Source organism: Impatiens glandulifera, chromosome 3, assembly GCF_907164915.1.
Source record: "Impatiens glandulifera chromosome 3, dImpGla2.1, whole genome shotgun sequence".
Taxonomy (NCBI): domain Eukaryota; kingdom Viridiplantae; phylum Streptophyta; class Magnoliopsida; order Ericales; family Balsaminaceae; genus Impatiens; species Impatiens glandulifera.
This window is the reverse complement of record NC_061864.1, coordinates 16,136,386-16,150,671: the sequence shown is the minus strand read 5'-3', so window position 1 is coordinate 16,150,671 and position 14,286 is coordinate 16,136,386. Positions and strand designations below refer to the sequence as shown.

The window sequence follows — 14,286 nt, the reverse complement described above, 5'->3', positions numbered from 1 at the left end:
AATCATAAATAAAACAAGGTTATGAATTAAAATCGAAAATAACCGTAAACTAATCCGCCTTCATCTTCTCCTCCAAAGCTGGAGTCGGAAATCTAGCGATCGCAATCGGAAGAGGCGGAGAGAAGGGATGGAGGATTATACGCATCTTCTTCAGCCTGTGATAGCTCTGCTACTTTCATCATTCATATCCTTCAGAGCTTATAGAAAGAAATCTCTTGATCTTTCAGGTGCTCTTACAGGATTCTTCATCGTCGGAATTCACATCGCTGTAAATTACAGGTTCTCTTTTCTCTCCTATCATTCATTTCATATCATTTCAACTGTTTTGAGTTTTATATCTCTATATCTTCTTTTGTCATCACTTCAGGATCGGAGCTCTGATACTCGTTTTCTTCTTTACTTCGTCTAAGCTCACCAAGGTCGGTCAGGAGAAGAAGAGGAAAATCGAAGATGAATTCAAGGAAGGAGGACAACGGAATTGGTAATTCACCTTATTTATGTTCCATTTCTAGTATCAGTTACAGTTAACATTCCTTAGATTTATTAAACCTAATATTCTGCAACTATTTTAGGAATCTGTAAGTTTTGAACTCATTAATGCACAAATTCTTGAGATGGCTATTGATTTCAGAAATTTGCATATAAAATGTAGACAAGGATTGATTTCTGTAACTAATCCAAGTGCTGTGAATTTCTAGTGGTACAAGGATTGATTTATTAAACCTAATATTCTGCACCTGTTTTAGGAATCTGTAAGTTTTGAACTCATTAATGCACATTTCTTGAGATGTCTATTGATTTCAGAAATTTGCATATGAAATGGATTGATTTATTAGGTCATTATGAACAACAATTATATAATTAAGCACATAGTTGTTGTTCCTTTATTAATGAAAGTTTATTTTTAGGGCACAAGTTTTATGCAACAGTGGTGTTGCCACTGTTCTAGCTTTGATTTTATGGAAGATCAATGGCTCTGAAGACATGTGTTTGAATACTGAAGAATCAGTTTCTATAACATGTCTACTTGGCGGTGTAATTGGTCACTACGCCTGCTGCAATGGAGACACGTGGTCTTCAGAGTTGGGTGTACTCAGTGATTCGCAGCCTCGATTAATCACAACCTTAAAGGTGAATGATTTTATAGTTCTCGAAGTTATAATATTATCTTTTATCAAGTTAGGAATGAATCATTACTTAGTTCTGCCTCATGTCAATGCATATGAAGATATTGAAAAACACTGTGAATTACCAAAATATTTCAATAATAATTGCCACCCACCCCTAAGCTTGCTTATTCAGTAAAATCCGAGATTTTGGTTTGAATTCTGACAAGTTTTCTGGACTGTCATCAGCCAGTTAAGAAAGGAACTAATGGTGGAGTGACAAGAACCGGATTTCTAGCAGCTGCTGCAGCTGGCGGTGTTGTTGGGTTAACTTTTCTGGTTTTAGGTATTTTCACAACAAGATGTGCTTACAATGTAGCTTTGAAGCAACTACTTGTCCTACCATTATCTACTCTGGCTGGAGTTTTTGGAAGCCTTATAGATTCTCTCCTCGGAGCTACACTACAATTCAGTGGATTTTGCACTGTCCGCAATAAGGTAAGTTTTATCATACTCCAATTCAGAAATTCGACAAAGGCCTTGTTTTTGGAGGCTTTATTCAGTTTTGGTTATTTGGATAGTTAGTAGGTTATTTCAAAAATAACTTTGGTATGTGTAAATTATTTAAAATTGGGTCATTTGAGTAAAATAATATTAGGAGTATAAATATTTAATAAAAAAATCTAGTTAATGATTTTAATGATGATGGGATAGTGATTTATTTGAGATCAAATTCAAATAACTCATATCAAACAAGGCTGTATAACCCCTTATCCCATTTTCAATCCTATTATAATCAAACATTAACTTAAATATTAAAATACCTCTATCTTAATTATTTGACCCAAAACACTACTTTTCATCCTGCAAGATTTATTTTAGATAACCCACATTATTTTAAATGAGTAACAATCACTTCGTTTAGGAAGTTTAGAATCGAATATGAAACATTTGGTTTATTTTCATTTTAATTATTCTGCTGTGTTTTTGAGTAAAACATATACCAGAAAAATTGAATTTGGATGAAATTTGTGTAACAGGTTGTGGGGAAACCGGGACCAACAGTGAAGAAGATCTCGGGTCTTACGATTCTCAACAACGATGCAGTAAACTTGGTATCAGTGCAATTGACAACTATCCTTACTTCCATTGCCTGTTCCTACATTTTCTAATAATTCCGGGCACGGCACTATATACTTACAGCCAATATGATAACCATTCACGGAATAGTTTATCAAGCAATTTCTCGCCTAACTCCCTAAATAGTAGGAAGAGGGTACTTTACAAATAAGTGTAATTTCTTCCAATTCTATACATTTGTCAACAACACTAAACTTCCTTTTGAGAAGTGTTAGAACAAAGGATCCTCCTGCAAGGAAAAAAGCGTGCATTTGACATAAACTTATTTATTATTGGCAAAAGGACATGCATATTCATTAGCGTGAAACACAAATACACTAAATGTTTACAATTATGAAACTCGGAAAATACATAGACTACAAAACAACAACACAGAAGGAGGATTCAGCAAGTAGCAGCTATGCATGCAGAGATATTACCAAGGGCAGTTATTTCCAACCGCTCCCATGTCAATCTTCGTCTCTCGGCCTCATCAACCGACTTGGAATCTTCCTCTTGAATCTTATCGCGGCATGCAATCACTAGTTCTTCGTCTACTTCGCTGAACATCGATCTGACATTTTGCGTCAGGTTAAGAACTGTTTTGTTCCAATGGTTCTTAGTGTTCCATTCCAAGGCGGAGAATACTAGAGGTAATATTACTTGCCTGTTCTGCATTATAAGTTTCAGGACGTGGTCATTGTTCCACATGAAATGAGCTCTTTCCGCTACCTGAAATTGTGCCATAAAATGTTGAATTTTGAAATATACCGAACAAGATTATTTGAAATGAAGATTTTTACCTGAAAATGGGAGCTGTTGAGACAGGATCTTATTCGAGAAAACAGAGGGACAGCCACTTTCTCAAACTCTACTATGTTTATCATCTCGAGGAGTTCTTCCAATTCACTCAAGAACATTAACTGCTTCTGGGTATTCGTAACGGGCCAATACTTCAAGATACCTTTAATCACGTAACTAACCAGCTTCGGATCTTTCTCGACAAACTGAACGATACAATAAGTCAACTGCTGATGATAAATCCCAACGGTTTTCGGCTTATGTAACGGAATCAAAGCCCGACATAGAAATATCCTGTGTTCCTCCTTCAAAGGAACAGCAAAACCGCTTATTACACTTCCAAATATCTCCAAAAGCTCAGCAATTCCGTTATGTCGTTCGGTCTCGATAACGAATCTGTAGAAGACGTTGCTGACGGATTTACGAATGAAGGGACGATGAACCATGAACTTGCCGTAAACGCGATGGAGGATCGTTTTGAGACAGTCTCTTTCTCTTGGATCGTCGGACTCGAATAGATCGAGGAGTTTAGAAATGAAGGAATGGTTTATGAATTTCTTGGCCAATTTGATGTCGAGAGAGTTTGAGTTGATGAAACGGAGGAGTATGTCGTAAACAAGCTGTAAATGTGTCCAGGCTGGATCGAAGATTGGATCTTCGTCGTCTGATTCGGTGCGGTTGTTGGTGTGTGAAGTTGATTTGGGTGGGAAAGATCTGAATAAGTTTGATGAACACATTTTGCAGATTGATTCGATTGATGATTCGGTGAACTTTGCTGAATCGGAACCCACGAATTCGACTAGATCTATGAGTATTTTTCGTTTGAGATCTTTGTCTGGATGGATGAAATCGAATGTTTTAGGAGAGGTGGAAGAAGAACAGAAGTTGAGCTTGGCTATGAATAGGTTTTGTTTGTCGGAATTTGATACATTCTTGAAGGGTAGATCAGGGTCTATGATGGTTTCGGCTGCTGCGTTTGTTGTTGATGTTGTTGTTGTGAGGCTGGCTGGGAAGATTGAGGAGGACATCCTTTTGATGGCGTTTAGTCTGACTGAGACTACATTGCAGCTGTTGGTAAAGGGAAATCCGTCTGGCGGAGGATTGTTGTTGGAGTTGTTGTCGGCGGCGGCGGCGGAGGAATCGGTTGTGGTTTCGGATCTTGATGATTTGCGAGGGATTTTACTTAGGATTTGCTTAAGCATGGTAAAATTGAAGTGGACACACCTAAAAGAAATGAAATCAAGATTTTGAGATCGGCTGCTGCTGCTGCGGCGGCGAAGAAAACAGAGGAGGACCCATTTGGTCAAATTAAGATCTGATTTCAGGTGAAGCAATATTGAAGCAGATGAAACATAGTATAAATCAAAGACAGTAGAGAGAGAGAGTTGAGGTTACCTGGATGGATTTGAAGTTGAGAAATGAATTAGGGAAGAGAGAGAAGTAGAGAAATGTTCATGTGGATTTGGATTTGGATTTGGATTTGGAGAAGATGATTATTAGATAGAGGAAGACATAATGATGAAAAAGGAGGAGCCCTCCATTGTTGATCTTTAAGGGAAATGAATGGCACCCAGCTGATGAACTTTTTGATGATACCCACAAGAAGAAAATGAAGAAGAAGAAGAAGCAGCAGCTAATTATATCAACAACAACTGTATATTTTGGTTAATAAAGATGTCATCTTTATTTATTACTCTTCCTCATAAACCCCCCTTAATTTCGAAATCTAGTCCTTTTCTCTTTGTTTCAATATGTACTCCACTCCCCACTCCATCCATGGCATTTTTTTTAATTTGTCCTCTCATTTATTTTGATATCACTCTTTCAAATTATAATTTATATTTCATATTCTAATGTTATTTACTTTTTAATATGTAATTATTTTTAACTCAATAACACAGATTAAATGTGCTTAAAACTTAAAAGGTTATTTACTATGTGGGTAAAAATATTTTTTTGATTATTTATAGGCAGTGAGGTTATTCAAGCAAATATAAATATATTTTTTTTTCTTATAATTGTATTACTAATTGTATTTTTTTTATATATTTGTTTGATAGAGATATGTTATGCTTTTTGTGATTTTACTTAAAGCAACTTTCATCATTTTTTATTATGAAATATTTTCAAAAAAGAAAATACATTAAAATATTTTATCTAATAATTCACTTTTAAAAAAATTTAGTAGAAGAAAATTATTTAAATAAAAGATATTAATATATGATGAAGATTTATTTATCTTCTTAAATTTGGTTAGGTGTTAATCATTTTTCTTTTTCTCTTGAAATGTAAATAAGTAGATAAATGAAATAATTTTATACTTTAAGAAATTAATAAGTTTGGTATGTATTCTTGACCCTTCACCTAGAACACTCCTTTGATCATAAATCTTCTTAGGAAAAAAAAATTGGATAAATTTAATTAAAACATTAATTATTCCCTATCAAGAAAAAAAACTGGTCTAATCTATGTTTTTTTTTTTTGTTAAGGAAACCAGTGAAGTTGACTTGGGAGGATCTTAAAACCATGCTACTTAATCTAGTATTCAAAGTAAAAGTTTGACAAATTAAGAAATAGCCGACATCAGTACGTCACACTGTGATATAGAACAATTTAAGATAAAAAAAAAATCATTTGAAGTATTAGTTAATATTATTGTATACATAATGTGGAAAAATAATAAAATTCTAAACAAGAAAAATAAATTAATGACAAGCAATATAAGAGAGACAATGAAAGAGACCTAGACCAAAGTGTTTTTTTTTTTCTTTTGGTTGAAAACAAGAATGCTTTCACTTGATTACCGACAAGGACGTAACGATGTGTGTCAAGGATATAAAAAACGTTTTTTTAGACTAGGAATTGACTATCCATAAAAAAAAAATTGGGTTAGTCACTAATTTAAAATTTATTACAAAATGAAATATCAATTTTTTAATACTCACGATAAAATAAAGTCTTTATGAAATTGATTATGATAATTTAAGTGAAACAAGTTTTGTTTAAAAAATTAAAAATCTCAAGTTCAAAAATAAATATCTATAACAATAAATATTATGCTAACTTCTTAGAATTCAAGAAAAGGAAAAAAAAAAATATAATAAACTAACTATAAATCTTGTAAAAAAAGTATGAAACTAAACAAGTGTATAATAGAAACAATTTATTGCCAAAAAAAATCCATACACCATTACATGGAAATTGTTTACATAGTATGGGAAAAATATGAAATAAAAATTCTTGTATTACACAAAAAAAAAAATGAGATCTAATTACAAATTAGTCCTAAACTTTCTTGGAATAACTTGTAAAATGCTTAATCACAAATTATCATTCCTAGGGACATATAAGGAAAAAAAATGAGTTTATGATTGGCTATAATACAAAAGCATTAGCTACCAAAAAGAGGACAAAAATATCAACAAGAATAAGAAATTTCTAGTTATCAAAAATAAAACAGGCCAAATTACAAAATTAATATGACTAAATACTTTTAAAATCAAATGTTTTAAATTTGAATGCTCTAAATTAAAAATGTAGTCATAATTTTAAAAAATATTACCACTGATTTAAAAATAAAAATAAATAATTTAAAGAAATTAATATATTTATTTTATTTTGCTTGCTTCTTTTGATTGAGCCATTATTTGATGAAAATGGATGGGCTCCTCTAAACATGTGAAGTCTCATGTGGTTGCTTTGTACCTCCATGTGCATGTACTTTCTTTATTTTTTAAATTCTATTTCTTATTTCAATTTTTCAAACATTGGGTATTTTCCATGTCTTTAAATTTTGTTTTCAAAATATTAAATGTTACTCTTTCTATATTAAAAACATATACATCTACTCAAATCAAATAAAATAAAATATCATTTTTTTTTCATATTCTTAACCTTTATTGGATTAAGGTTAAGAGTAAATAAATGGGACCAACAAAATAAATAAAATAATAATAAGGCAATGGGCATGACAAATTGACAATGATGAAACTTGACTAATTTTAAAGTTGATACAAAACATAGGGGAATCCGAGAAGAACAATGTCCGCATAAAATGGGTTACATTCAATCTAATTATATACATTGTGAAAGATCAATTCAACTTTACTCTTTTTTTAAGCATGCTTCTTCTTCTCCTATCATTTTTCTTTTGCATCTTTCTTTAATAACTATAAGTTTTCATTTTCAAATAGTACATAGAATACTAATAAGATAATTTTTTCAGTACCATAATAATTGACCCAAAAATCACTATTTTTCATGGCATTAGGAGTGTTATAACGTTAGGTGCTTAAATTATTATTACTTTCACTTTTATTAAGATAATTCAAGTGATAAAAGTGGTTCTTAAAAAATCGAAAGTCACATGTTTATTTTTTACTTCAAACGTCTTAAATGAAAATGAAAGTTATAACAGTGGGTATCATGAAAGCTATATTAGGAAAAAATAATTAGATGAATTGAGTTAGTTTGTTAGATAAGTTTTAAAAATGATAAAAAAAAATGATTTTGGGTGAAACAGCTAAATTACACTCTCTTATAGTTTAATGTTTAAAATTATAATAAATCTAATTAAATCCTTACTATTTTTAATAAATGAATTCCTAACAATTAAATCACAAACACAAAATGATATAATTATATTAAATAAAATAAATTGTTATTATACTTGATGTATAAAGGACATAATTGAATCAAATTTATATTTATCAAAGAAAACAACCAAACTTGATCAAGAAGTGCTCCACCATACAAAGAAAAAAACAAAAATTGCTTAACATTTTTACATGATGATATAAACTTCAAATCGATTATTTGATAGATACATTTCAATTGTTAAGATGCCAATTAGAAATCTTAAAAGATTTAAAATGAAAACCCTTAGAAACATGTCTTAGGTTTCTTGACAACCAGATTCCAATGAATAGTGAATCCATTTTCCAAGATCAATGAAAAATAGACAGAATTTCAGTCCTATTTGAAAACAAAAGCAACTAAAAACAAACAAACAAACAAAACCTCACCATTTGATATATATTTTTTTCGTGAGTTTTTAATCAACAAATTTTTACTTATTTACAATATAGATACAAAACTAATGGAAGATTTTTGGACGGACATATATATATATTAAATAAAATAATAAGAGAACAACACCACACATTTGAATAACAATATGAATATTAATAGATATATTGGTAGAAAAAAAAATATTCAGACCGAGTGAGAAACTGCAGGAAGGAGAGGATGATGATTTTTACATGATGTTGGAACCTTATCTTTTTTTTCTTTTTTTTGCTTAAGCAGTTCCTCCTCCAGCTGGGAGATGACCGATATTAATCGCGAATTTGGGCCTCCATTCGGTCCGAGCCTTGAGAATTTCTGCACCATCTTCGAGTCGGAGAAGATGCTTACACTCAACATAGCCAGAATCGAGAAGACTTCCCACGCTGTTGTTACCCACTGAAGTCAGTGACTGCAAAACGCTCTCCCTTCCACATTCTCTCCTGTATTCCAGCGTCACTCCGTAGAGCTCGTGACTCTCCATTATCGCAGGTGGAGCACTCTGTAGTAATCGATTCATTTATCAATTTATCATAATCCAGATCACTAGATATTTGATCATATAATATAATCAAATATATGGAGTTGTTAACATTGCACCAACAAAGCAATGCCAGCAATCCAGATTAATATTATTTAGGTTAATGTTTTGATTGATAAAGGGATAAGGAGTTATTTGGATTAGATCCAAACAATCCTTCATCAAACAAGGCATTTAGTTTTGAATCATTTTCTTCTTTATTATCTTCATTAATCCGGAATGCTAACTTGTGTTCTCTAAGAGGAGAAAAGGGGAGAATTACCTCAAGAATCCAACCAATGTACTTCACATTGTTAACATGCTGATTGACATCTAAATCACTCCATTTAGGCTGGATTCACAGAAATAATTATTATTAATCTGCGAGTATAGATGAAATGATGAATGAAGCCTTGGCAATGAAAGAAGATTCGACTTACAGTTAAACCAGAACGAACATAATCTGCAGATTTTTCATCTAGCTTAGGTAATTTCCTGCCATCATCGTCAACAACAGGAGGTGAATCGACAAAATAAGGCTCTATCTCTTCTCTCACTTCATCCGGAATCTTGGACAGCCTTCTTGTCTGTTTATTCATCATAACCCATATGCTGTAATATTTTCATCAATCATTAGTTGAAACAGAAGATGATCAAAGGATAAAATGGCCAAAATATCAGAAATTGAATCTAAATTCCAACCTGGAAGCTCTTGTTAATATCTCTCCAGTATTATAGTTGCGAACGAGCCAGTCTCGTCGCATTCCATTCTTTCCAGATTGAGCCACCCACGTGTCTACTTGAACAACATCCCCCCTTTTTTCAGGAAACAAATAAAAAAGTATCAGATGTTGCAAATCTATAGGTAAAACAACACCTTTACTTTTGTATATTAGAGGCTTGATATAAAATAAATCATGTGCAGAACAAAACGATAAATAACCACCTTCTTCCTTTAATTGGAGTATTATATGGTGTTCTAACAATTCCTCAATATTTGGTAATGAGAAAAGGAGACCCTATTGTTGAAACAAGCTATAGTAGTGATCCCTAAAACAGGTTGGCAAATATGGTGTTCTAACAATTCCTCAATATTTGGTAATGAGAAAAGGAGACCTTATTGTTGAAACGAGCTATAGTAGTGATCCCTAAAACAGGTTGGCAAATATGGTGGAGATTTGGATTGATTGGAGAAATGGTTCCCACCCTTAATAGAATATGGTATTCCATCTCAATTATTATTTGGTGGATCATTTGGAACATAAAAAAAGAAGATTTTATTGATTAAAGCGAAGACACACTGGGTGGTTATTATTATGTTTAGGAGCTTGTTTGATGTAGTTTTTTTAAATATTCCAATTTTGTGGGGAAAAACCGTGTTGGATGAAAAAGTGGATTATTTGAGGTTAAATGACTTAGCCTCGTTTGATCTTTGGGTTATTTGAATAACCAAGTGGTTATTTCTAAATATCTTGTTTGATGTTAGACTACTGAAAAAATGAGGGTATGGTAGTGATGCGATCGATGAATAGATTATTTGAGTTACTTGATATTAATCTCAAATAACCCACGTCAAACAAAGACTAAAATAAAGTAAGGATATCATTTGTATTTATTATTTAAAAATATTATATAAAATAAAGTAAGGATATTTTAGTAATTTAGTAGATGATTTGGATGACGATGGAATAAGGGGTTATTTGGATTAGTATTTTAGTTGATGAGTTATTTGGTGGATTAATTCGAAAATGAGGGATGAAGTGAATGATGATGAGATAAGGATAACCTAGGTTATTAGATTATTAGATAAGTTTTAATTGGTATGGTAGGAGTATAACTTCCTTATTATAAATAGAAATGTGGTTTTGTGCCAAGAATTCATAAAGTTGTAGATGAACTAGAAACAAGATTGCAAACTTACCAAGTAGGATATTGATCAACCAGAACCTGCATTTTTGTAACCACCCAAATTAGGTTCCTTTTGCACATCTCTGGAGTAGAACCAAACCCATCACCAAGAAGACCAGCAGTCTTCACATGATTAAGGGCAGTTTCCTACATAAACAAACCCATTTTGTAAGCAAATGATAATATTTCAAAAAATGTCTAGAAGACATAGAAACAAAGGGTTTTATTTCATTTATACCTGTAAATGATTCATTAACGTTTCTATAGACGCTGTTCGATCAGCCCCTATTTCATAGGATCGGATGGAGAAGTTTTGGCGGAACACAAGACCATCTTGAACAATTTTCCCCAAACCAAACGGATCAATAAGCATATCAGGACGCCTAGGCTTCCAATCAAGCGTCGTCCACTGCTTCTCAGCAGCCAAGAAGATTGTTGTAATTGCAGCTAGAAGCATGCTCCAGTCTGGTAGTTGATTGATGATTGTTCTAGAAGGTGGTGATGAATTAGTTTCATCTTCGCACTTTAATCCTTCCATCACACCAACTTTACTACCATTAACCTTGTGAGGCGCTTGGGCATTAGTCTTAACCTGAATACGAGCAGAATTAATAGATTTTGACTTGATTCCTTGAGCACCTATATTTGTAGGGATTCCACTAATCTTTCCAGACGTTTGGGCACCAGAATCTGGTGGAGTTGAAGCCACCGTGAAAAGCGCAGATGTTGCAGAAGTAGCAACCATGGTGAATGTCAATTCAGCTAATACAAGTTGTAAATAATATATCCGAATCTCTTCTGGTCAAAACTGGAAGGAGGAAAAAACGTGAATAGTCAAATAATTGTTGAAGAACTCTCTATTCCAGCCTGGAATGTGTAAATTACATGAGATTGTTCACACGCGTAATCCTCACAACATTGAGATGCACATCAAACTTTGACTAAAAAGACCCTAAAAATTTATCTATGATACTACAGAACTCAAATACCAAATTATTGTTGTTAGGAGCTAACTATTATTAAGTTTCTTAAGAAAAACAAGGCAAGTTCACACATCTCACTTCAATTCTAATTTAAATTTTGTCAAAATCCGATTGTTCAGGGAGATGCATACATAGCATAAGATTGATTAAAATTGATGTCAAATCCTTGATTATCCTCCAAAATCTAATTATCGCTAGAAAATGCCGTAAACCGATCAAACACAAATCACTCGAGCAAGCGGTTGAAGAATGAATAACGAGACTAAGAAATTCAATAAAATCAGACAAATGTAGAATGTAACTATGACATGAAATAGATTTAGGTTAGATCTGACTCATCTAAGCAATAAATCACAAAAGAAAAACAAATGACTCGTCATATTTGCAATCCACTCGCGTCAACACGCGGAACAAACACATAAACATTACGTCAATCTCCACATTCAGATGAAGAAAACAAGGAATTTTCAATCAGATCAATTTAGAGATCCAAACACGTACCTTCTTCTCTCAGCTTATGAAACTTTGGAGACAAAACTTAAGCAAATTCAATACTCGTCAAGGAAATCGCCATTTGTTCTTGATATCAGCAGCAGCTCTCGGTCCCTCTCCTACGCTTTACCTCGTTGCTCTAGGATTCGCGATTCGCCTTCAGCTTCCTTCTTCGTATTACTATTCTTCAATGTTGTGCATATAGCCTTTACAAAAAGCTGCAATTTCCTAGAGAGAGAAATTTCCTAGAGAGAGAGAATAGAGAGAGGAAAGAGAGAGAGAGAGTTCGGGTCAAGCGGTTTTCGGGTGGTTGAGGCGATTTGGATTTTGGCTTCCAGCGCCAATCCTTATATGTCGATCTGGCACACTTTTTCCTCTTTTGAGTTTGCCCCTTCTCCTCAACTTATTTACAGATATATCCTTTTATTTATTTGGCGACGGTAATAATTAATGACTTATTTAATTATTTTCAAGGAATAGTACACCTGGATTTATTTTAAGAAAGTATTATTATTTTATTACTAATTTTTTCCTTTATAAGACATATTTTAAATTTTATTAATTGTTTATTAAGTAAAGAAAATAATGATATATAAAATTTTATATGATTATTACAGAAATCTACAAGTAACCGTTGTGACTTGTGATTGTGATGTGATGTTTTTTTTTCAAATTATATATTCTTTTGTAAAGTATTGCAATGAATAATTTCTAAAATATTTATTTACAGATGAAATCTATTTTATATTATTATTATATTTTGTAAATAAACATAAAATTCATTTAAAGTTTTATTTATCAAATTTATTTTTTATTTCATGAAACTAACACATAATCTTACCAAAATAATTATTATTTTATTCAACATAGCATACTTTTTTTACTTTTTTTTTGTTTATCAAAAACATATTATAAGATTTAGATAAATTGTATTTTAAAGATAAAATCAATTCAAAACAAAGCTTTGGAAGATATTTTATTATTTATTTATTTATTTATTTTCAAATGCAATTGACTCTGAAAATGACAACTCCATATAAATAGGCACATGGTATTTTAAAAACGTTAAATTCCTACCTTATTTTACACAAACATTAAAAATAAAAATATTGACATCGGTCTCTATATATATTAATAATAATATAAAATGATAGTTTAAAATAATAAATTAAATGTTTCTTTTATATAATATAAACAAATAGTTACAGAGATAAAACAAATTCATTCTAACTAGATTATTAGTCTTTTTAAACAAAAATAAATTAATATTGAAATTTAATATGTTTAAAATGTTTGGTTCTTAATAAAAATATTTTAAGTTTGAGTGAAAAATATGACTATTCACATGTGATCATGGAGACTTTAAAAAAAAATCATTCAAAATAAGTAGTTGAACAATATTATTGGCCTTACATTCCCTGACTTGTAGCTTTAAACTTGATTTTTATATTCAAATAATTGCATCAATTAATCAAGCAGTCAACACTAATAAAATGTGGGAATTAATATCAATTCAAATGTTTAGAATTGATTAAATAAAATATACTAAACAAACAAACAAGATAGAGTTTGAGCTGAATCAATAAGTCTAATAATATGTTACTAATAAATGATCAATTTATTATCCTTTAAAAAAAACACCAATTTGAAAATAGATACGATCTCTTTAATTTTTTTCAAATAACCTAACAAAATCAATTATCACATCACTTCTTCTCTCATTCATCAAATTAATTAATTTATTAATCAAAATACTAAAATACTTTTTATTTTAAATTATTATTTATTGTTTTATTTATATATGAATACCTTTTAAATTTTTTAACAAAAAAAAACATCATCTCTTCAAAAATATTATCCATAATTAACAGGCTTATGTTTGTTCTAATTAAATTAATATATTTGTATCTATTCATTTTTATTAATTTATGAAAGAGTTTAATTTTCAATGAGAATTAAAAATACAATTTTATAATTTATTTAATATCAAATAGACTAAAAACTTATATATTAATGCTTATCTTTAATTCATAATTTTTTTTCTCTTCTTTTATACTTTATCCTATCATTTTTAAATTAATTTTATATCATGAGTATATAATATGTATTTTATTTTTTAATATAAACAAAGTTTTTTCACTTAAGCATAACAGATATGTCTAAATTAACTCTATAAGAATGGATACATACAAATGAATTTGTTATACAACTACATATTTCTAACTTTTTATTTTGTTGGTGGGGATGCAAGAAACTAAAAAATGACTTTTTGTTTTAATATTTTATAATTTTT

General features: G+C 31.0%; 3 protein-coding genes across 5 annotated transcripts; 1 reads left to right on the top strand and 2 right to left on the bottom strand.

Annotated features, from left to right (window-relative positions):
• Positions 1 to 55: 55 nt before the first annotated feature.
• LOC124928680 (protein PGR) lies at positions 56 to 2,580 on the top strand. Its single transcript, XM_047468933.1, has 5 exons — positions 56 to 279; positions 368 to 481; positions 909 to 1,131; positions 1,356 to 1,604; positions 2,147 to 2,580. Exons 1-5 carry the CDS (start codon positions 128 to 130, stop codon positions 2,276 to 2,278), a joined length of 870 nt encoding a protein of 289 aa, XP_047324889.1. The 5' UTR covers positions 56 to 127; the 3' UTR covers positions 2,279 to 2,580.
• Positions 2,477 to 4,228, bottom strand: LOC124928679 (serine/threonine protein phosphatase 2A 57 kDa regulatory subunit B' kappa isoform-like). Of its 2 annotated transcripts, XM_047468931.1 has the most exons (3): positions 3,029 to 4,228; positions 2,893 to 2,957; positions 2,477 to 2,799 (listed from the first exon to the last, which is right to left on the bottom strand). In XM_047468931.1, the coding sequence occupies exons 1-3, from the start codon at positions 4,226 to 4,228 to the stop codon at positions 2,631 to 2,633; spliced, it is 1,434 nt and encodes a 477-aa protein (XP_047324887.1). In that variant the 3' UTR covers positions 2,477 to 2,630. The 2 variants fall into 2 exon arrangements, with proteins under 2 accessions (XP_047324887.1, XP_047324886.1); XM_047468930.1 differs by having other exon boundaries at positions 2,477 to 2,957.
• Positions 4,229 to 8,203: 3,975 nt separating this feature from the next.
• LOC124930744 (palmitoyl-acyl carrier protein thioesterase, chloroplastic-like) lies at positions 8,204 to 12,324 on the bottom strand. Of its 2 annotated transcripts, XM_047471094.1 has the most exons (7): positions 12,003 to 12,324; positions 10,757 to 11,326; positions 10,532 to 10,665; positions 9,313 to 9,426; positions 9,051 to 9,222; positions 8,894 to 8,962; positions 8,204 to 8,592 (listed from the first exon to the last, which is right to left on the bottom strand). In XM_047471094.1, the coding sequence occupies exons 2-7, from the start codon at positions 11,261 to 11,263 to the stop codon at positions 8,326 to 8,328; spliced, it is 1,263 nt and encodes a 420-aa protein (XP_047327050.1). In that variant the 5' UTR covers positions 11,264 to 11,326; positions 12,003 to 12,324; the 3' UTR covers positions 8,204 to 8,325. The 2 variants fall into 2 exon arrangements, with proteins under 2 accessions (XP_047327050.1, XP_047327049.1); XM_047471093.1 differs by lacking the exon at positions 12,003 to 12,324 and having other exon boundaries at positions 10,757 to 11,404.
• Positions 12,325 to 14,286: the final 1,962 nt, after the last annotated feature.